General features: G+C 46.5%; 1 protein-coding gene across 2 annotated transcripts in view; it reads left to right on the top strand.

Annotated features, from left to right (window-relative positions):
• HSPD1 (heat shock protein family D (Hsp60) member 1) overlaps positions 1–23,475 on the top strand; it is a 171,373-nt gene that overhangs the window by 182 nt on the left and 147,716 nt on the right. For both annotated transcript variants that reach the window (XR_013608662.1, XM_078680438.1), the window contains exons 2-3: positions 1,222–1,397; positions 18,231–18,483. Coding sequence is in view for 1 of the 2 variants with exons in the window: in XM_078680438.1 (XP_078536564.1) it covers positions 1,224–1,397; positions 18,231–18,483 (427 nt within the window). In the remaining variant the exon portion in view is untranslated. The remainder of the gene's footprint in view (positions 1–1,221; positions 1,398–18,230; positions 18,484–23,475) is intronic.

Raw genomic sequence — 23,475 nt, 5'->3', positions numbered from 1 at the left:
ATAATTTGAGGTTACTGATAAAAACCAAGTAGCGATGATATAGGCAGGAATTATTAATACATAGCAGGAAAAGTCCAACGCAGTAAGTTATCCTTGGAATTTTATTAACGTTTCTTGATACTTCAGATCGTGTGTATTTGGTAACCGAGATAGTAAAAGATGAAGATTGAAGATGCGTTCATTTCTTTGTTTGATTGACGTGCTTGTATAAGATTATCGTATTAAGATACTTAGATATAACACTTAAACAGGAGCTCCACTTGGTGGTGGGGGGGGGGGGGGGGGGTAATTGAAAACCCTTTGAACTGATGAAGAGAATGTTTACAGGTAATGCGCCGTAGTATAAAATCGACACCCTTGCAAATTATCAAAACATTCGTGTGTCCGAGCATTTCAAAACCACGCAGACATTAAGTCGTGCACATTTCAGGTGGTTAGGTACCGCGATTTATAAATCCGCTTGTTAACGTACTTTTGGGAGTCGATGTTGTTTGCACGGAAGGTGATGCACAGGATCTTGTTTAAATCAAACCAGCTATCGTTGGACAGCTTGACTGCTAAAGCACCTTATGTAAATAAGATTTTTTTAAAGCAAAACTGCGATGCTCTCCTCAAACAAAAAGATTGTGAAATTGACTCCCTATCGGCGTTGCTGATTAGAAGCTGTCCACGGTTCTTTCATCTGAGGGGCTGTCATTGCCCCCCAGGGTTACTTGATTTGGTCACGCCCCCCTAGTCCGTTCTATACTGCATTAGTTCTGTTTGACCTTGTCACGTGTCTTGATGGAAGGCACATGTCCATGGTCTATTGGGCGGAGCGACTCACAGTGCGAGTATTGCTGAATATTACCCCTCTCTTGCTTTTAAGCGCCCAGTCAAAGCTCGAGTAGTAGTTTATCTGTGCAAACTTGACCAAGCGCCAATGCGATACGTTTCACTGTTTTTTCGAATGTATAGTTTCCACTTTGTATTATAGTATTAAAATAATTCAAGTAAGTAATTCCCTCCGTGGACAAATGCAGGTGCCGCAGTATATAGGTATGATCGTTACTTTACGACACTTTTTTGGCACGGGCACGTTTTTAACATTTAAACATTTTTAACAGTAAAATGTTGTACAAATAAACATTGTCATGTACGCTTGAGTAAGTTATCGCAGTAGATGCTCATGTCCTGTTGTAAACATGTAGTACTTACAATATTTTTGTTAACCGTTTGCAGAAATGCTGCGTTTACCATCAGTCCTGCGCCAAATGCGCCCAGTATCCAGAGCACTGGCTCCTCACCTCACACGCTCCTATGCGAAAGATGTCAAGTTTGGTGCCGAGGCTAGGGCCTTGATGCTCCAAGGTGTGGACTTGTTGGCAGATGCTGTGGCCGTTACAATGGGACCAAAGGTATGTTCATGTACTTAACCGCATTTTATAATCTGTTTTTGAAATGTCAGTGCATAGCGCTTTAACGTTAACTTTGTAATGGGTGTTTTCAGGGAAGACCTTTTAAAACTTGTTCAAACTTTTTAGTGATTTTCATGGTTTAGATCTAAAATGAATTGTGGCCATACACGTAACCGGCAAAAGTAAACCTGGAGACAAGCGATTACTTTTGGATACTCCAAGCAAACATAATTTAGATGAGTGCAGTGCACTTTAACCCATCCATTAAAGTGTTTTTCATCTGCTACTGTTCTTCAGTGATACGGCAAAAATGCATGAATGCAGCCCCTCTCTCGTTCCTCGTAATCATTATCGCCTCAGTCTACAGGTCTCACTACTTTTCACTAGTGCAGTTCTTGTTCTCTTGTTGAGATGACATTCTTGTGCGCGTCTTATAAACGCTGCAACGCCCTGCTCTGAACATTTTTATTTCTCTGATTCGCCCGGTTATCCTTCAGTGCAATAGGCACCATGTAAGTGATTCACACGTTTATAGTATTTATCAGCAAAGCATAGCCCTTAAAACAGTCGGAGAGGGAAGCCGCAATAGTGGCTACCTTATCTTAGCCAGTGGTCTGATATACTACTCGAAACGTCTTTTCCGAAAAAATATTTACATAAATGAAAATAGAAATCAAATCATTTCTATAATAACTTTAAATAGAATCAAGTGATGCATGAATGTAATAAATATTGAGAAAACAAACACATGAGGAGTGGGAAGCAAGCAGGACAACAGACTTAGATTAACATAACTCAAACATATACAGAGTAATTCCACACATAATCATAAAGAGTTAGTGGCACTTATTTTTTTATAGGGTACCAATGCTTTTCTTAGCAAAATAAAGAACATTTACAATAGTCATGGTACTCTATGTGGATGACGTTTCGATCCCTCTTTAAATATGGGGACCACCATCAGGACTTAAAATATATGCCTGAGAGAAGAAAAATGCCTGTTCATAAAGAAATTCACGAGAAGAAAAGAAGAAAACAAAAGGAGTACAAAACGCGGGTGTGGAAGAAAGAGAAGAAAATCAATAGTAAAATAATTAAGATGAAAAACGGCGGCCTCTCTTGCCATGCACCTACATGGAAGACTTACTTGCATCCAAAGATTATGAAGGTCCGAGAACTGCTCCTTGCAGCGGTGGAACATGCCCAATCGTGATTAATATGCCCAGCTGTGTGCGTGAAGTGAACGGGTCACTATAACAGGACTACAGGAATAGGGTGCTGACCTGTGAAAGGAGAACAATCGATTGGGGGCAATGCAAGCAAAATTGCAATGCCCAAGCTAAGTGCTGCCGCGTGGGAATCTGTTCTGGCGTCCAGTAGAACCGGTCAAATTAGGGAGGAACGAATGCAAAGTTATGAGCAGACATTTAATGTACTTGAGCTTTATGGGCACTCGGAAGGGGCATATAGATGGTCCTTACCGACCAGTGATGTGCGATCACGGCGTGAGCAGATCGGTGTCCAGGAGGATGGTCGGTTCAGATGAGGCCTTGTGGGATTGAGAGGGTCATGAATTAATTATCAAGGTGACGAAAAACTGGATCGCTAGGCTAAGGTAGCCGCATGTGTCAATTAGTCTTAACCTAGTCGGGCTGAATTCTGCAGCAGCTAAGTTCGGTACTCAAATAGCTATCAGAGCGGTAGGGAGGCAACAACTGCAGTGAGCGTCTCCCTCCTGCAGCTCCGGTCAGCTAAGTCTTCTAAAGGTCGCAGAATCGCAGGCCTGAGTTCTGTTAATCTAATAGTTCGTTGTCATGTTTGTTTCCCACTCCATGTATTTTTTTTAATCAAATTCATGCATTACTTGATTCTATTTAAAGTTGTTATAGAAGTTATTTAATGTCTGTGTACATTGTTGTAAATATTCCTTCTGCAAAGACCTTTTTGTTCCTCTATAAATAACTACACCAATGGTCCCTGGCACACCTTTGGGTTCCCTGGTCTATGACGACATGGTAGTACTCCAGAGCACAAGGTGTGTCTTTGATTTTATTTTATTTTTTAATTTTTTTACCTGTACCCCCGTGGGGAAACTGGGTATACCTTGTAGGTAGGTGTATTGTTTCTGTGTATTTCTCAGTAACATGAGGGAATTGTGGTATCTGTTTGGGACAGTGCGTGCCAATAAGGTGGCCTTTTGACTGTCCATTGTTTGTGGTGGACAAGGCAGTTTACACACCCTGTGTTCGTAGATGCACCCTCAAACCCATCTTACTTGTTAAGTGGTACAGCTTCCCATTCCATACTTTTGAGTGGATTTCTCCAGCACGAGTAACATTCTTTCTTTCCCCTTTTCTTTGATGTATGTCTGGCAACAGTTGTTTTCTGTTGCAACAGCTTCTGCGAGCAGTCCACTTTTACATAGCCAGCACAGACTGGTTTGATTTTGGACTTTTAGCTCGGGAAGCTTATTCACAACAAACTTCTACAGAAAGCAGCACTTGCGTTTTCCCCAGTCTTCCTGCCATGGTCACTTAAATAGAATAAATACCACTCATTGCATCAGTAATTGATACATTCTTGTGACTCCCAGACAATACTGTACTCCTGCAACAGCACAGACACAACACATTACCTGCATCTGAACCTCCTGGCTTTAGTTTTATACACAGGCTAAAGGCAAAGCCTGGACGCCTTTGAAGAAACCTTTCTTTAGTGATCTGCTGAGAGAATAGGAGCTTATCTGTTATCTGCTGTCGCGGTGGGGTGGGGGGGGGGGGGGCTGGGCAGAATGGTTCCTCAATGGAGTGAAGCTGTCCTGATCCCACAAAGACCTGCACTGGGTCTAATGTACAAGTAGTACATGACCAGAGAATCTGTGTTGATGGTTCAAAGAACCAACACTTCCCAGGAGCTGTGAGGCCCATGCAGACTTTCTGGCTTTGATAAGGAAGACCCAGTTATGCATTGCTTGGGTCGAGGAACTGAAGATATATTTTGCCTCCAGTGAACTGGTTAATCCTCCATTGTCTGCATCCACCCATAGGATTCCTGTATTTGCATCCCTGTGGATCCTGGCTGTGGGGGGGCGTATATCAACATTTTTAGTCTAACTTGCTGACTTATCCTGAGGTCCAGTTGCCAAGTGAGACTTGTGAAACAGTAGGTCTGCTGGGAGTTAACACCTCTGAACAGTTTCAACCGTTAGGTTTTAAGATAAGGGCACTCAAAAAAAATAAATGAAGAGGTAGCCATTGTAGGTGCTGATCTACTACGTTTCTCTTCCAAAAAGGTTTGAAACAGTTTTTTATTTTTATTTTTTTAAATACATTTAAAATTTGTGCACCTTAATAGGGGTAACAATCAATCACTGATTATCACTGCAACTTGCTTTGTATAATATTTCATGTAAAGTTTTTGACTTTGCTGTGTTATATTGTCTTGGATACAGAAAAGCTTAAGGTTTTTTGGATGGCAGGTTTTTGTGCTGAGGAGCACACCTCTTTTTTTCCTATAAACTCCGCTGCTGAGTTCTCTGCCAAGTGAGATCATGCATTGCACGCATCCATTGAAACACAGGGCCAAATGTATCCTAGTATGACTGCTACATTGTATCATACATGTCTTGTACCTATGTCATATTGACTGTAGTATTGATGAACTTTTAATAAGTGCTTTAGGAAAAAAGCTGACGCCATAGTTTCCAAAGTATAGCTCCAGAGAATAACCTTGGGAACAGGGCCACTGTAATATAACATTGAGTGCTTGGGTGAAATATAAATAAAACGTCTGTGGTACTTTTATGAATCCAGAAATGCAAGCACTCGTTATTTTCATTGTAGAGCATTATAACAACTCTATTTCCTGATCTCTAAATTATCACCATTTTCCTTTTGAAAATCTATCATCGGTTCTTACTCTGTAATACTGTATCGGAGTTGCTAACTCCTACCACCCTCTAGTGTAAGCATGTAGTGCTTCACTTTGCTTCAGACTCCGGGGTTTACTCAAACTACTTCTTGGTACCAATATTGAACCTGAGGTAATTGAATAAGTTCATAAAAACGCAAAACTTCAATATGACAGCCTTGCAGTAAGTCATTCCTCTGATAGAGGAAGTTAACTACATGGCAATCATAAACCTCAAGGGCGCCTATCTGCACATACCAGTGAACACATGTCACAGACAGTTTCTCAGATTTGTGGTGATTAAGACACACTACCAATTCAAGATGTTACTAAGTGGAATAAAATCAGCACAAAGTGTTCACGAAATGCTTAGCTGCAGTAGCAGCGCACCTAAGGGTCAGGGAGTATATTTCTAGTCTTACTTAGAAGACTGTCTGGTGAAAGCAAAGCCAAGCTGTCCATGCAGAAAGAACATCAACACAGTGATAAGACCTTAGACTCACTAGGTTTCTCCATACACTACGAGCAGTCATCTCAAACATTTTTGGGGGCAATCTTGGATTACCAAACACCAAAAACGAGATCCGTAGACAAGAGGATCAAAGCAATCATAGAGCAGAGTCACCATTACCAGAAGGGGTAACGTCTGATGAGCAGTGGGGGAAATGATGGGCACAATGGTTTCCTGTAGTCCCCTGGTCCCAAATGAAAGATAACACATGAGACCAATACAATAATGGTTCCAGCAGCAAAGGTCACAGTCAACCGGGAGTTGAGCTGATCTAGTGGCTGTTACAGACCAGGTTTAGGAAGAGATGCAATGGTGGAACTGCAAAACGCTAGCAGTGGGCAAACCATTCAAATCGCAAACTCCCACCACAACAGATTCATCCCTCATGCGATAGGGAGCTCATATGGGCAAGCTGAACGTCCTGGTTAACTGGAACCTCAAGCAGTGCAACACACAAATGTGTGGATATAAAAATGTGTTTTCTAGCACCGAAGGAGTTTAAAGAAACTTGTGACAGGATGGACATTCTTGACTCTGACAACCCAACGAGAATGCGCTACTTGAACAAACCAGGTGGGACATGATCCTACCCGCTATCAACCATGGCTCAGGACATATGGAGAAGGGCAAGAGCAAACACAGTATCAATAGTAGCATTACACCTACCAGGAAAGGAAAACTCTGAAGCAGACAGGTTAAGCAGGAAGGGAAACGCCATTCGCAAGTGAAAATTTAAAACCAGACATCTTCCAGATCTGTGGGGCCTCTCGAGTAGACCTATTCGTAACCCACAAGAACGTCAAATTCCTAAACTTCACATCCAGGTTCTACAACCCAAAGTTGCTGGGAAACATCCTGTCGCTAAATTAGTCGGGGAGGTTTGCTTATGCCTTTCCACCGATTCAAGTGATAACTGAGGTAATCCAAAAGTGCAGACAGGAACCAGTTAACCTGATCCTGATAACCCATCAATGGGCTTGACAGACATGATTCTTAGACCTCATGGAAATATCGCAGGGGCAGCACTCCCCCCCCCCCCCCCCCCCCCTCACCCCCACTCCCAGCACACCGAGACCTCTTCATGATACAAGTGTGGCACTCTGAAACAAATATTCTCAACCTGGCAGCATGGCTCTTAAGGACTTAAAATTTGGGTACCTCAAGTTGACAAGATTGACATGGAGATCTTAAGGGAGGCAAGACCACCAACAAGAAAATGCTACTGCACCAAATGGAAGAAGTTCCAACAATGGTATAAAGCACCTAGGGAAAAACAGACTTTACAGGAGACCACAGGGATTAGAGACCCGACACATCTACTGGGCAAACCACTCTCCTATGCCCTTATCAAAATCCACGTGGCAGCCATTGTAGCGTACAAACTGGGTAGAAGTTTCTTCACCACACCAGTGGTGAAGCGCTTTCTAGAAGGGGTGAAAATAATAGCAATCCCAAGAAGCGTGCCAGTACCTACATGGAACTTGAATGTGATGTTCATACAGCTTATGTCACTCTGAACCAATGCAGAAATGCAATTTTTAACCCTCAAAACTGCCTTCCTCATAGCTATGACTTCGCTGAGAGTGAGATACAAGCACTCGCCACTCAAAAGCTGTACCTAATGATACATAGGGACAAGGTGATCATCAGAACAAACCCAAGATTTGCCCCAAAGGTGTTTTCAAAATTCAATGTTAGCCAAGCAATACACCTTCAATCTTTTTTCCAACATCTAAAACGTAAGCGGAGCATTGCACACGTTAGATGTACGAAGGGCAGTTGTGTACTATTTGGAGAGAACAAAGGACATCAGGAAAGGTAACCTGTTCTTCGCATCTGCTAGAAAAGGACATTTGCAAGGTTGATAGTACAGACAATACAATATTGTCACAAGGCAGGGGGAGTAGTAACCTTGACAGATAAGTCAAAGGCGTATTCAGCTGGAGGGAGGAGGGGGGGGGACGGGTGGGAAGGAGCAACATAAGCCTTCTTAGGCAATATAGCAGCGGAGAACATTTGCCCCACAGCTACATGGTCATCAAAACATACCATCACGAAACACTCCTGCGTGGACATTCAGATCAACAGAGAGAAGCCGAAGTGGTACAAAGAGTACTGAAACATTTGTTTAGAAATACACTCAAAAGAACCGTACCAACCCACATAATAAAAACCTGCTCTGTAATCCATGCACTGCACATGAATCCAGAAGATACCCACTGCAAAAACTAAATGGTTACTTTCTGGTAGGACTAGTTTTGCTACTCGAATTTCTAGATTCACATGTGACCCACCCACCTCCAGTAAAAGAGGCAACTTTACAAACTTCACTCACGTTTACAGCCATCCAGAGGAAGAAAAAAGAATCTGTAGATGGCGACTATGTTGAGGGATTTCCGGGGCAAATGTCTGATGTCAAACAAGAAGGGGTTTGAGTTCAAATGGTTGACACCCACGAGGAAAAATAAAGAGAGATGATACTTCAAGGAGACCTTTTTGGACCCAGCCACTAGATGGTGATGGTTGGCCGAGGTGGGCACACCTTCCGGGCTGTCCTGATTTTTATCACCTGTATTCCTATCGAAAATAGGGTGAGACAGGAAGGGGGACCTGCTCCTGATAGCAGGAGAGGCTGTTGGTTGCGTTGCAAAGACGGCAAGGCCTCTGAAGCTCCCCTGCCACAGATGGCTCCTCCTGTCCTGGAGGAGGTGTGAACACTTCTGCCCAGGAAAGGCTTCGTTTCTGGGCACATGGAGCAAAGGCTCCCACCCCAGGGTTACAGAAACTTGTCTTGTGGTGTTGGGCTGGTGTTCACTAGTCGGGAACCCACAAATTGTTGTTTTAGTTCAGGGGATCCCCTCTAGAAGGGACCCCTGAGTGCAGGGAATCATCTAACACTGGAATCAGTGCAGGTTTATAATCCTGAGCTGTTTGATATCGAACATCCCAGGATTCGGTAAAGCCATAGTGGTGCTGGGAAACTCGTAATGGCCAGTTTCCAGTCAATATACTCAGTATGGCTTTACTGGGCACTTATAATATCTAAGAATAGCCATAAATATTATAGGGACTTTTCTGCTCATGCATTTAGGTACTCACATTAAAGATATAGGCCCCCCTGTCTTAATGGTGACTTACCTAGGCCTCATACAGTGCTGGGCAGGCATGGCATATCAACTCTTCACTTTTAGCTGCACCACAACACGTAGGCTGCAATGGCAGTGTTGCATGTTTGTTGTGAGAGCTCTGAGGGTGGCATACATGCTGCAGTCCTCAGAGGCCCTTCCCTGGCTACCATTCCCTTGGAACCATAGGTACCCTTTACAAAGGACTTCCAGATAGGCCAGAGTTGTGCCAATTGTGGAAACAATGATACAGGTTAAGGAAGGAACACAGGCCCTGGGAACCTGAATGGCAGGGACCCAGGGCACACTCAGTCAAATTGCATCAGGCATCTGGCAAAAAGTTAGGGGGCAACAGAGAGGGCACTTTCCTGCAGAGTGGAGTTGGAGATTGAATGCACAGTCTCTATTAATTTATTTTACAATTATATTCGGTTTGAATGGTTTAACTTGGTGTTCTGGTCACTGTGGGAAATGGCTTTCTGTTTTTGAGGAGTAATGGAATGGAATTCTCGTTACACCGTGTCTAATTGTAGTTCTGATGAGTGAGAGAAAGTTACGGTTTTACTTATTTGTGGGAATGGTCCAGAATAGTATGTTTTCCTTGTGGGTGTAAGTAACTTATTGATTTATTTAGGCAACAACAGCTTTTTCACATGCCCCACGCATGAGGCAATGGTCCCCAATTATGGTGATTAGGTACACTGTCACTGTGGAGAGCGAGATTGTGGCCTCTCTTCGTGTACAAGTACACATTGCTGTATCCCTGAAGTATTGATCTCTGCCAACACAGCTAGCCACCTCAGTCTGAAATGAGTAGACCATTATCATAACTCATCCTGGGTTTATCGCTTGAATCTGAGCCAAGCTGTGATCATGAACAGTAAAGCTAAAAGCATCACTCATTAGCTAGCTTGAAAGGACAGCCCTTTGTAAAAGAAATTGAGGTGTAGTCCTTGAGTTTAACTGCATGCGCGCTAGCGGTTTTCCCGCTGTGCGCGGCGGTTTTTAAAAACCCGCGTTACATGACGTGAGCGTACGAGAGGCGTAACTCATGACGAGCTCAGCTCGTCATGAGCGTGGAAGGGGTTAAAAAAAAACGAATCAGACTGGGCTCATAACTTATGCATTCTAGTGCTCTCAAAAGACATTTTCAGTCTTTAGTCCGTCCTACGCATTGTTTAGTTTTTCATCTTAAATTCTGGCTATGCCTTATAAAAAGTCTTTTATGTGCAGCATTTCAGACCCTTGGTACCTGGGCTGAACATTCTTGACTTTTTACGTTTTCAATTGATCACCCTTCATATCGATGTTTTACATTAGCAGTTTCTGGGCCCATTTCGGTACCTAATGACCAAGCTTGGGGTCCCTCGTGAACATTATACTGGAACCTTATTCTGAGTGCCTCCCAACTCTTTTTCCTACACATGAACGATAATGTGTTATGTTATGTTGTTTATTTTTGTAGAGCACACTGTTACCCGAGGGTGTCCTGGCGCTAGGTGCTGACTGCCTGAGAAGCAGAATAGATTTATTGAGAGAAGAGCAGAGTTGTCAAGTCCTTACGGAAGGACAGGAGGTCCAGGGCATTCCTAAGCATGAACGGCAAGTCATTCCAGGCTCTGGATGCACAGACAATGAAACCTCTGCCTCCCCAGTTTTTTTTTTTAAAGGAGGCCACTTGTACTTGCTGAGCACTTGAAGATCTTAGGTTCCTGCCTGGAATATACCATTGCAGCTTACGTCTAAGGAACTCTGGACCTATTCCAATAACTGCCTTAAAGACAGCGCAAAGAGCTTTAAAGCGAGTACTGAGTCTCACTGGGAGCCAGTGTAGTTTTTTCAGTTCGCTTCTAACAGAAACAAACTTAGAAGTCTCAGTCAGCAATCTTGCCGCTGCATTCTGGACCAGTTGAAGCCTATTCAGGTGTTCTTGAACATTCAGGAATAGGCAATTACAATAGTCCAAGCGTGACAGTATGAGAGCTGTCCTCCCATTTATTCTTAGTAAGAAAAGCCTTGTTTTTCCTAATTACCCGTAAAACCATAAAGCAGGCTGCGGACACCATGCTTTCCTGGTCTCCCATAGTGAGCCTAGTGTCCACCAGGACCCCAAGATTCTTAGCTTTCCTAACGGGTTCAGGGCATTTGCCAAGCTCCTCAGGCCACCACTCTGGGGTTCAGACCCGAGGATTGTTGCCAAATTTCAAGACCTCGGTCTTAGAGGAATTTAATTTTAGGCAGTTAGAAGACATCCAGGTTGATATTGCCCTCATGCAATCATGAAAACGGGACCCAGTTTCCATTTCAGCTCCCTCTGTCAGTGATAACACAATCTGAGTATCATCTGCGTAGGAGGTGAGCTGAAAGTCAAAGGACCTAATTAATTACTTCCGCGAGTGGTGCCACATAAATATTAAATAAGGTTGGACTAAGTGATGAACCTTGTGGCACCCCACATGGAAGTGTAAAAGGTTCAGAGGACATCCCATCAAGAACAACGGTCTGCAGCCTATCGGATAGGAAGGATTGTATGAGCTTCCATGCAGACCCTTTGACACCAACTTCCGACAACCGGTCCATCAGTATTTCGTGATGGACCGTGTCGAAAGCCGCGGATAGATCCAATAGGACGCATACCGCCTGTCCTCCTCTACCCACCGCTTCTCGAATTTCCTCTGTAAACTTTAACAGAGCCAGCTCGGTACTATGGTAGGCTCTGAAGCCATGTTGTGATATATCCAGAGAGTTATTGAGATGAATAAAATCACGAAGTTGGGAATTCATGACCTTTTCCAGTATCTTAGCCGGGAAAGGGAGCCTAGAAATTGGTCTATAATTATTGGGGTCCTTAGGGTCCAAATTCTTCTTCTTTAGAAAGGGAAGAACAGATGTCTTTTTCCATACATTAGGGAATACACCTGCGGTCATAAAAGCATTCAGTAGTGGAGTTAATGCTGTGCTTATGGTTTCAGGAATTTGTTTTATTATTCGTACAGGACAAGGGTCGCTGGGTGCTCCGGATTTAATCATGTTAAGTATTTTGAGCGCCCGGACTTGTTCCTAAACGGTCGCTCCCTTCCTCCCCCGGTGGTCTCACGCACTGTGGACGCTGCTGAATGACTCCATTTGGTATCGTTACCTTTATTCAGAAATCGGCTCGATTGCCTTCCAAGAGCCTCTGTATTTTATAGCGCTACGCGAGGAGCTTGGTAATTGACTTGCTTGTCTTCATAAGGCACTGTGGACACTGCAACGCTACCCCTGAAATTGACTCGATTGCCTTCCAAGAGCCTCTGTATCTTAATAGCGCTGTGCGAGGGACTTTGTGGCGCTTTAACAGAACAGTAGGAGCGCTGGTCCATTTGCTGCCCCTACCTCACCTTCCCTTTGACCCTCCATTTTGTCTGTAGCAGCTCCCTGACCCGCCCCTCCTCCCCGCTACCGCCTCCCAGCTGCTGACCCTCCCACGCTCCGCCCCCCCCCCACCCTCCATTTATGGCCAATGCCTCCACGCGCAGCGTCCACGCGCTTCGGACACGCCGAAGGTGCGCCAAAGGTAAGCCCGTCTACGCCCGTCCGCGCCTGGACCGCGCCCAGCGCCAGACTCCCTGCCCCTCGCGCTCCCCAGCCCCCCCGCATTACCTATGATGCCGCCTCCCTCCTAGCCCTTGACCCCGGTCGCGCCCCCACCTGCGTCCAAGCCGCCCCTGGACACACCCATGGACCTTTCTCCTGCTACTCCTGCAGATTCAGCGGCACCGACAACATCTCCGCCACGACCACACCACAGAATCCCGATCCCAACCACCTACAATGCATCCTTCTCAACACTCGTTCGGTGCACAGGCACGCCATTGACCTATGGAACCTACTAGACACCTTCTCTCCAGACGTCGCCTTCCTTACGGAAACATGGATGAATGCCTCCTCCGCACCAGACATTACCATTGCCATCCCTGAAGACTACAAAATCACCCGCAAAGACCGTACCAGCCACACAGGAGGAGGAATCGCTATCGTCCATAAGAAATCAATCCGCATCTCAACCAGCTCTGACGCCAACCTCGCCAACTCTGAACACCTTCACTTCCAGATCCACATCGACCCCAAGACCACACTCAGAGGCACCCTCCTCTACAGACCACCAGGACCCCGCGCAAAATTCAGTGAAGACATCGCGGACTTCGTCACTCCACACGCGCTCCCCTCCAAAGACTACATCCTTCTGGGAGACCTCAACTTTCACCTTGAAAAGATCAACGACCGCAACACCACCACCCTCTTGGACAACCTCGCCAACCTAGGACTTAAACAACTAGTCACTTCCCCCACCCACATCGCAGGTCACACACTAGACCCCATCTTCACATCCAGCAATCATGTCTCCTTCAGCCACACTACGGATCTCCTATGGACCGACCACAGCTGCGTTCACTTCACCTACAACAAGCCGAAACCCATCAACCACTCTCAACCTATCCTGCAAAGAAACTGGAAGAAAATAACCACGGACCAAATCTCCGCATCGCTCCTTCGAACCTCCCCAGCCCTCTCTTCTAACGCCAACGAAGCCGCCGCCAACCTCACCCTATGGTTATCCAACACCGCCAACACCTTAGCTCCACTGAAAAAACGTCAAAGCAAACCTGGCAGCAAGAAGGCCTCATGGTTCAACGACGATCTCAAGAAGTCCAAGAAACTCTGCCGCTCCCTCAAAGGCCTGGAAAAAAGACCCAACCACCAACACCAAGGACGCCTTCAAAAGCGCCACCCGCACTCACCACCAACTAATCCGAAAAGCCAAGAAAACAGCATTCAAGGATCGACTTGACAACAACGCCCACAACAGCAAGGAACTTTTCAACATCGTCAAGGAATTTTCCAATCCCTCAGCCAACTCCAACGACATCACCCCCTCTCAAACCCTCTGCGACTCCCTAGCCTCTTTTTTCCACAACAAGATTGCAGACATCCACAACAGCTTTGACAACCCACCCGGAAACCAACCCACCCTACCATCTGCCGACCCTCTTCCCCCCGCGAACACCCTTAACGCTTGGAACCCAATCTCCACTGAGGACACCATCCGCCTGATGAACTCCATCCACTCAGGATCCCCCACAGACCCATGCCCTCACCACATCTTCAACAAAGCAGACTCCGTCATAGCACCGCACCTCCGAGACGTCATCAACTGCTCCTTCAACTCCGCTACCTTCCCTGAAGACTGGAAACACGCTGAACTCACCGCCCTTCTGAAAAAACCAACAGCGGACCCCACCGAACTCAAAAATTACCGCCCCCATCTCGCTTCTTCCATTCCCGGCCAAAGTCATCGAGAAAGCCGTCAACAACCAGCTCGCCGCCTTCCTCGAAACCAACAAATCCCTCGACCCCTCACAATCTGGCTTCCGAGCAAAACACAGCACTGAGACCGCCCTCATCGCAGCAACAGACGACATTCGAACTCTACTGGACAATGGAGACACAGTCGCCCTCATCCTCCTCGACCTCTCGGCAGCATTCGATACAGTCTGCCACAGCACCCTTCTACAACGCCTCAATAACATCGGAATTCAAGGAAAAGCACTTGAATGGATCACCTCGTTCCTCACCGGAAGAACCCAGAGAGTCCGCCTTCCTCCATTCAAGTCCGAGGCCTCTGAAGTCATTTGCGGCGTACCCCAAGGATCCTCACTCAGTCCCACCCTCTTCAACGTATACATGAGCCCCCTCGCGGCCATCGCACGCCAACACAACCTCAACATCATCTCTTACGCGGACGACACCCAACTGATCCTTTCTCTCACCAAGGACCCCAGCACCGCCAAAACTAACCTACACGAAGGAATGAAAGAAGTTGCTGAATGGATGAAACAAAGCCGTCTGAAACTGAACTCAGACAAAACAGAAGTCCTCATCTTAGGTACATCCCCCTCTGCATGGGACGACTCTTGGTGGCCGGAAGCCCTTGGAAAAGCACCCATCCCGACAGACCACGCACGGAACCTTGGCGTCATCCTGGACTCCTCACTCTCAATGAACAGACAAGTCAGCGCCGTATCCTCTTCCTGCTTCAACATTCTTCGCATGCTCAGAAAAACATTTCGCTGGATCCCCTCCGAAACAAGGAAAACAGTCACCCACGCTCTGGTCACGAGCCGACTGGACTACGGAAACACCCTCTACGCAGGCACCACCGCTAAACTCCAGAAGAAACTCCAACGAATCCAAAACGCCTCAGCCAGGCTCATATTAGACATCCCACGCAACAAACACATCTCTGGTCACCTTAAAGACCTCCACTGGCTACCCGTCAATAAGAGGATCACTTTCCGTCTGCTTACCCACGCACACAAATCACTCTACGACATCGGACCAGATTGCCTCAACTCTCGACTGTCCTTCTACACCCTCTCCCGCCAACTACGTTCTTCCGGCCAAGCCCTCGCCACGGTACCTCGCATTAACAAGACCACCATGGGAGGCAGATCCTTTTCATACCTGGCTGCTAAGACATGGAACTCACTCCCCGCTTACCTTCGCCTCACCCAGAACCACCTAGCGTTCAGAAAGCAGCTTAAAACGTGGATATTTGACAAATAATCCTCCTCCCCTCCCAAGCGCCTTGAAACCCTCTGGGTATGTAGTGCGCTATACAAATTTTTATGACTTGACTTGATCTTTCCTCTCCAAAGGAGTAAACCTATTAAATGACAATAGGGCTCCACAGTTTTCCGTATCTATTACTTTAGTGCTAATTTGCTTTTTTCGCCTCGGAGAAAGATACAAAAATATTATCAATTTTTTGTTTTAAAAAACATGCTATTTCATTACAAAATTCAGAGTGGGCATAACTTATAGCAGTGGTGGGGGTACATAATTTAATAATCGTTTTAAAAAGTTCTGTAACATCGGATTTAGCCAACCCAATTTGCTTAGAGTAGTAATCCTTTACTGCTAGCAATAGATGTTTATAGTCTATGATGCAAGTTTTATATTTTATCTTGGCCTCTTCATTATAGTATTTACGCCATGCCCTTTCGGATTGTTTACACACCAGCTTCTTGGCTTTAAGTTCGTCTGAGTACCAAGGAGCAGTGGGTAAGGCTCGTTTGGGGATCCATTTTTTTATAGGAATTAGTGCATCACTGGCCTTAGTTAGCCAATCATTTTACATCTCTGTTGCCGCATCCACATCGGGGGGGGAGGGTTCACCAATTAATTTAAGAGATCATTTTCAAAGTTCGCAATGTCTAATTTTGCCCAGGCCCTGGTGGCAATCTCTTGAATCGGTTTTGTAGTAATTGGGTGAGCCCAATAGTTATTCAATTCGAACTGAATGGCACAGTGATCTGACCATGAAATCGGGAAATCTGAAATATTCACTATGTCCTTGTTGTTAGAAAAAATACCATCCAGTGTATGGCCTTTCTCATGCGTGGAAGGCTCCACCAGTTGTGTGAGGCCTCCATGATTTGTTCTAACCGAATCGTGTCGGAATTAATGGAATCTTCAAGGTAGAAGTTAAAATCGCCCAACACAAAGTAGGATTCTAAACTCATTCCTTCTTCTATTAATGACCCCACCTAGTCTAAAAACCCACTTTTAGATCCTGGTGGGCGATATACTAGTATGCCCCTAAGAGTTCTGCGATTATCTGCGTGAATATTAAACGCTAAAGCCTCACAACTCAGATTGGAAACAGGAACCGAGGTTAGTGAGAGCGATTCGTGGTAGATAATTGCAAGTCCTACCCCTTTTTTTCACAGGCAGATCAAGGGTAAGGCATTAAAACCCAGGCGGAGTAGCCTTGACCAGTTCTGGACCAGAAGAATTATCGGTCCATGTCTCTGTGAGAAAAGCAACTTTGGCTTTGGTTTCCTCAAGTAATAATGCACACTCTGTACTGTGCTTAACCAGAGATCTTATGTTCAACAGGATACATTTTAGAGCATCCCTATCGGAATCATCCCAGTTTCGATTTATATTGGCCAGCGTCACAACAACTAGACCGCACCGCTACTGGACCACTAACCGGAAGAGTAGCTCCCTCCCCTCTATCGGACCCCGTGTAATGTGTTACTTTATGATGCAGAAAATATGTAATTTATTCCTGGCACCCGCTTTGAAAAATATTTTTATTGAAATCCAACACACACTCGTATACACAAACTAGTAACCAACCTGCACTGTCTGTTCCCCCAGGGCCGGTTTGAGAGTACATTCCATTTTTCTTTCCGTCCCTTCTACCACAATTGGTAATTCTGTCTCCTTTTTTGAAGGTCTACATGGCTGTTATGCTCCCAAGATCAGATACCTAATCTGTCTGCTATATTTCATTTGTATGGTTATTCCTGATTAAATGTTTTATTAGACTACCAATAGTCGGGCGCCCTGAATTTATTGACAACCAAATCACCCTAGTTTGCATCATGCCCCTTATCCGTAATTTGTTTTCCTAAAAGGGCTGGTGATTGACCATTTCATACTATATTTGGGCTAGTAGAATCTTAACTAATTTTCAGTAAAGCACTGGATGCAAATATGTAAAAACGAATGTGATAAATATTAATTGTGTGTGTGTATATATTATTTATTTTAAAACCTTAAGCACGAAATGCAACTCAATGCTCAATGGGCTTCCAGAGGTTGTTCCTGTGAAGGTAAATAGTGCATAAACTAAATGGTCTGTGACAAGAACACACACAGTTCAATAATTTATTGCAAAAACAGTTATACAACACATGTCTGATTTGGTAGGGATCAATGTTCAAGGTTCTTTTTTTCAAAGTTCTTTTTTCCTGAACTGCGTTTAGCTGCTGAATTAAGTCACTCATAAACCCGTTCTGCCAACTCTTAAGTTTAGTGTATTGCCTATCTAGAGTTGCTGAGGCTTACCTACATGAGTGTTGTGTAGCATGTGGCACTACTGCACAATACACGACAGTGGTTACCATGTTAAGCAATAGCTTTGCCACTAAAAAGTGGATTTTCAAATTGGTTTGCTGCTTGTTACCAAGTAATGCAGGTTCCTCCTTGCCTCAAATGTGTACCTTGGGGTTTGCTGAGAACGTTGGTAAATACCCTTTTCTGCATTCTTGCAATGTGTATTTTAGTTTGGATAATGCTGTAGCGGTTTAGGCTTCTGCCTCTTGGGCTGGATTGTAAATCCTTTTAGCATGCATATTCTTATTTTTAGGATTTTGCATAGATATGAAATGAACCTTTGGGTCTTCCCTTAAATATATCGAATAGGATTTTAAAAAAAATTGTTATTCTTTGCAGGGCAGGACAGTCATCATTGAACAAAGCTGGGGAAGTCCAAAGGTGACTAAAGATGGTGTCACAGTGGCCAAAGCAATCGATCTGAAAGATAAATATAAAAATATTGGTGCTAAACTAGTACAAGATGTTGCAAATAACACAAACGAAGAGGCCGGAGATGGAACAACCACTGCAACTGTACTAGCACGTTCCATTGCCAAGGAAGGATTTGAAAAAATAAGTAAAGGCGCAAACCCAGTGGAGATCAGGAGAGGTACGCACTAGTACATTTATTTTATTTAACTTTACTTTCCCAATCCAAATGTTATTTTGAACATATTTTATGTAAGGTAATTTGGACAAATAGAGCTTTTTACACACCCCTTTAATTGTCTATTCATGAAATGCTGCTTCATGGTGAGAGTTCTGTGAAAACAAACCAGAAATGACGTCTGATGCTAATGCGGAAATTGAAAGATTCGTTCGAGTGACCTCACACAAGAATCAATTTGCACATGCTACTCTAGAGACGGTGTTTTTCTCTGTAGCTGTTCTGTCCAGTAGAATTGAAACTGAGTTGGTGTTGGCACTGACCCTGTTGTTGCGCCCTTTCTTCTGCCAGTGGAAGGGGTGCAGAACCATTGTAAAGGAAACCTTTGGTGCTGGGGGAAGTAGCAGCTTTCTATATTCTTGTATTATATCTTTAATTTGTGGCTCTTCAAACCTTTCTCCTTCACACCCTTCTTTTTCATGGTATAAGTAAAGTGCCTCCATATTTATTTTTCAGTTTCATGTTTACGATTTCTTCAGCAAAATCACTTTTTATATTGAGGTGTTGTGCCCAGTGAAATGGGGACTGGGAAACGTTTGTATAGCAAATTAATAACTTTTGCCTTTCCTAACTCAAACACAATACCTCATTCCTGAGACATTAAGTATAATCAAGTTGGTAAATAAGGGCTTTTATTTACATTGTTTAAAAAAAGTAGCGGAGGTGTATAACGTCCTCTATAAAAGAATTGTGTGGTTGCACTCTGACAACTTAAACATAAAAGGTGTTCAGGTTCTGATTCCCAGTGAGACCAGGGTGTAGACTATTTTTTTCCCCCCTTAATATATTATCACGATGCTTGTAAGAAATTTCCTTAGTTAGGCTTTTGTTGTTTAGTTTTAGAGTATGTTAGCGACGCTTGACCCTGCCACCAAGTAGGTCGATCCCCTCAGCCGCCACATGGTCCTCCTGTGCCGCTGCCCCGCCGCCGCTTCACGCTGTGCCCTGACTGCTACCTCCATCTCCGCGGTCTGTTTTTTACTTGGGTTTGATTTGCTTGTTCTGCCTGTATCTTTATCTGCCTGCCTGTATCTTTATCTCCATTTCTCTACTCCGTATTGTTATTGTGCCCACTTGTGACCCTTCTCTCCCCCCTACCCCCTTTCTTGCCTTCTGTGTCACCCTCTCCCGCCTCGCGCTTCCCGCCGCTGCGTCCCCTGCGACCCCACCCCCCTGGTTCCCCATCAGCCGCCCCGCTTCCAGCTGCTCCTCCCTCCCACAGCCCCTCATATGGAGGCCGCGCAGCGGGCGCGCCAAAGGCAAGCCCGTCTGCGCCTGGACCGCGCCCAGCGTCGGAACCCCTGGCCCCCACCGAAGCCAAGATACCCGACTGAGATACGATACCGCCGCCCTCCACGCACTCAACACCGGCCGACTGCTTGCCTGCTACCAAGCCACCCTGAAGTGCACCCACGGACCCTTCACCTGCCAAGCCTACAAATGCACCTGCCTCTGAACCTGCACCCCACCCTCTGGATCAGGCAACAACAACCACCTCCAGTGTATCCTACTCGACACCCGCACCGTTCACAAGCACGCCGTCGAACTCTGGGACCTCCTCGATACAACAGCACCGGACGTCGCCTTCCTCACGGAAACCTGGATTAACGCCTCCTCAGCCCCAGACATCGACATAGCCATCCCGGACGGCTACAAGATCACCCGGAAGGACCGCGTCAACCAAACCGGAGGATGAAGCGCCATCATCTACAGGAACACCATCAGCGTCGCGACCAACTGCGAAGACACCCTCACTACTGCCTAACACCTACATTTCCAGATCCATACCGACCCCAAAAGCACCCTCAGAGGAACCCTCATCTACAGACCCCGGGCCAACGCACACAATTCAGTGAAGACATCGCCGACTTAATCAGCCCGCATGCCCTCGCCTCATCAGACTACATCCTCCTAGGGGACCTGAAACTACACCTGGAGAACAACATCACCACCACCCTACTCGACAACCTCGCCTCCCTCGGACTCAAGCAACTGGTAAAAACCCCCACCCACTACGCCAGCCACACGCTCGACCCCCATCTTCTCTGCCAGCGGCCACGTTACCTTCAGCCACTCCACCGGACTACACTGGACCGACCACAGCTGCATCCATTTCACCTTTACGAAGACCACATCCCACCACCGCCCGCAACAGATCCCCCACAGATGCTGGGGCAAAGTCACCACAGACTAGCTAACCACATCACTGAGCCAGAACCCACCAATCGACACTGCTGACACCAACGACGCAGCCCACAAACTCACACAGTGGATCACCAACTGCACCGATGCCCTTGCACCACTGAAGAACCCTCCGGCAAGCCCGGCAACAGGAAAGCCAATCGAAGAAATCCTGCCGAACCCTCGAGAAAACCAGGTGCCACGAACAGACGACAGAAAACCTGACAGCCCTCAAGACCACCACTCGCAAACACCACCAGCTGATCCGCACCACCAAAAAGACATCGTTCAAAGAGCGGCTGGACAACAACATACACAACCGTAAAGAACTCTTCAGCATCGTAAAAGAGCTCTCCAACCCAAGCGCCAGCAGCAACGACATCACACCGTCTCAAGACCTCTGCAACTCCCTCGCCACGTTCTTTCACCGCAAGATCGCCGATATACATGACAACTTTGGCGCCCAGACTCTGCCTCCAGCCACCGAACCAACACCCCCTACCATCACCCTCAGCGCTTGGACTCCCATAAGCACGGAAGACACCACCTAAGTCATGAACACCATCCACTCCGGCTCTCCCTCCGACCCATGCCCGCACCACATCTTCAACAAAGCCGACACCATCATCGCACCCCACCTCCGGAACATCATAAACGACTCCTTCACGTCCGCCACCTTCCCAGAGAGCTGGAAACATGCAGAGATCAACGTCCTACTGAAGAAACCCACAGCAGACCCGAAAGACCTCAAGAACTTCCGCCCCATCTCCCTTCTTCCCTTCCCTGCTAAAGTCCTTGAGAAAATGGTCAACAGCTGACCGCATTCCTAGAGGCAAATGACTCCTTCGACCCATCCCAGTCCGGATTTCGAGCCAACCACAGCACCGAGACCGCCCTCATTACAGCCACTGACGACATCCGGACCCTGCTTGACAACGGGGAAACAACCGCCATCATCCTGCTAGATCTCTCAGCCGCCTTTTGATACCGTCTGCCATCGCACCCTAATAACCTGCCTCCACAACGCTGGGATCCAAGGAAAAGCCCTGGACTGGATCATCTCTTTCCTCTCTGACAGAACCCAAAGAGTCCGCCTCCCTCCCGCTCCGCAGCCACCGAGATCTGTGGCGTACCCCAATGTTTGTCGCTCAGCCCAACCCTCTTCAATATCTACATGAGCCACCTCTCCACCATCGCATGCAAACACAACCTCCACATCATCTCCTATGCCGACGACACCCAGCTTATAATCTCCCTCACCAAAGACTCACCCACCGCCAAAATTAACCTCCAGGAAGAAATGAAAGACGTCGCGGAATGGATGAAGCTCAGCTGTCTGAAACTGAACTCCGACAAAACGGAGATCCTCCTCGGACCATCCCCATCCGCATGGGACGACTCCTGGTGGCCCACAGCGCTGGGCACCGCACCGACACCCACGGACCACACACGCAACCTGGGATTCATCCTGGACTCCTCTCTCACGATGACCAAGCAAGTCAACGCCATCTCATCCTCATGCTTCAACACCCTGCGCATGCTCTGAAGGATCTTCAGGTGGATCCCCACCGAGACCAGAAAGACGGTCACCCAGGCCCTCGTCGCCAGCCGACTGGACTACGGGAACGCCTTATACGCAGGAACCACAGCCAAACTTCAGAAAAGACCCCAGCGCATACAGAACGCATCCGCACGACTCATCCTCGACATCCCTCGCCACAGCCACATATCTGCCCACCTGAGAGACCTGCACTGGCTCCCCGTCAGCAAAAGGATCACGTTCAGACTCCTCGTACACGACATGGGCCCCGAATACCTCAACAACCGCCTCACATTCTACATTCCAACCCGCCAGCTCCGCTCCCCTAGCCTCGCCACCGTCCCACGGATTCACAGAACCACCACCGGAGGAAGATAGTTTTCCTACCTAGCTGCCAACACGTGGAACTCCCTCCACGCCCACCTACGACTGACCCAGGACCATCTCACCTTCAGGAAACACCTCAAGACCTGGCTATTCGAGCAATAGCAGCACCCCCCCTTCAGCACCATGAGACCCCCACGGGTGAGTAGTGCGCTCTATAAATGTTCTGATTGATTGATAGCTTATCTACAGTTTCTTTTCCTTGGATGCCTCACTCAACTTAATGAAGATGGTTTCTGAACACTTCCTAACGTCCAGCGGTGACTGGTCTGGACGTTCAGACTCCAGGTATGACATGACCCCAAGTCACTTCTTTGTAAGTGCCTATTGGAGAAAGGAATGTCATGACTACAGAAGAAAATAGAAAAACTAAAGGAAATGATGGACGGAGCGTTTTCAATACAAGCACTCACCCCCGGTCAACTGATCTGGGTTTAATCCATCACCGTTCTTTAGCCCACTCTGCCACCCCAGTTCTTACATGGCTATATGCAAATCGGTCTGACCCTGTGCCTCATGGGAACAGTCCAGCCCGAACTGCCAAGCCATGCCTTCCCTGGACCGGAAACAAACTACCGAGGACCGGTTTCTGGCATTTCAGCCGTCTTCAGCCCGGCTTGCTTGATTCCAGTGGCAAAGTGAGCACAGGGTCAGACTGATTTGCATATGGCCATGTCTGAACTGGGGTGGCGGAGTGAGCTAAAGAACGGTGATGGATTAAACCCAGATCAGTTGACTGGGGGTGAGTGTTTGTATTGTCAACGCTCCGTCCATCACCACCTTTGGTTTTTCAACAGAAGAAAATAGCCATGGATGTCAATCCTCTCTTA

The sequence above is a fragment of the Lissotriton helveticus genome, chromosome 3_1 (genome assembly GCF_964261635.1).
Source record: "Lissotriton helveticus chromosome 3_1, aLisHel1.1, whole genome shotgun sequence".
NCBI lineage: Eukaryota > Metazoa > Chordata > Amphibia > Caudata > Salamandridae > Lissotriton > Lissotriton helveticus.
The sequence above is the reverse complement of the archived record's forward strand: the minus strand, read 5'-3'. Positions and strand labels throughout refer to the sequence as shown.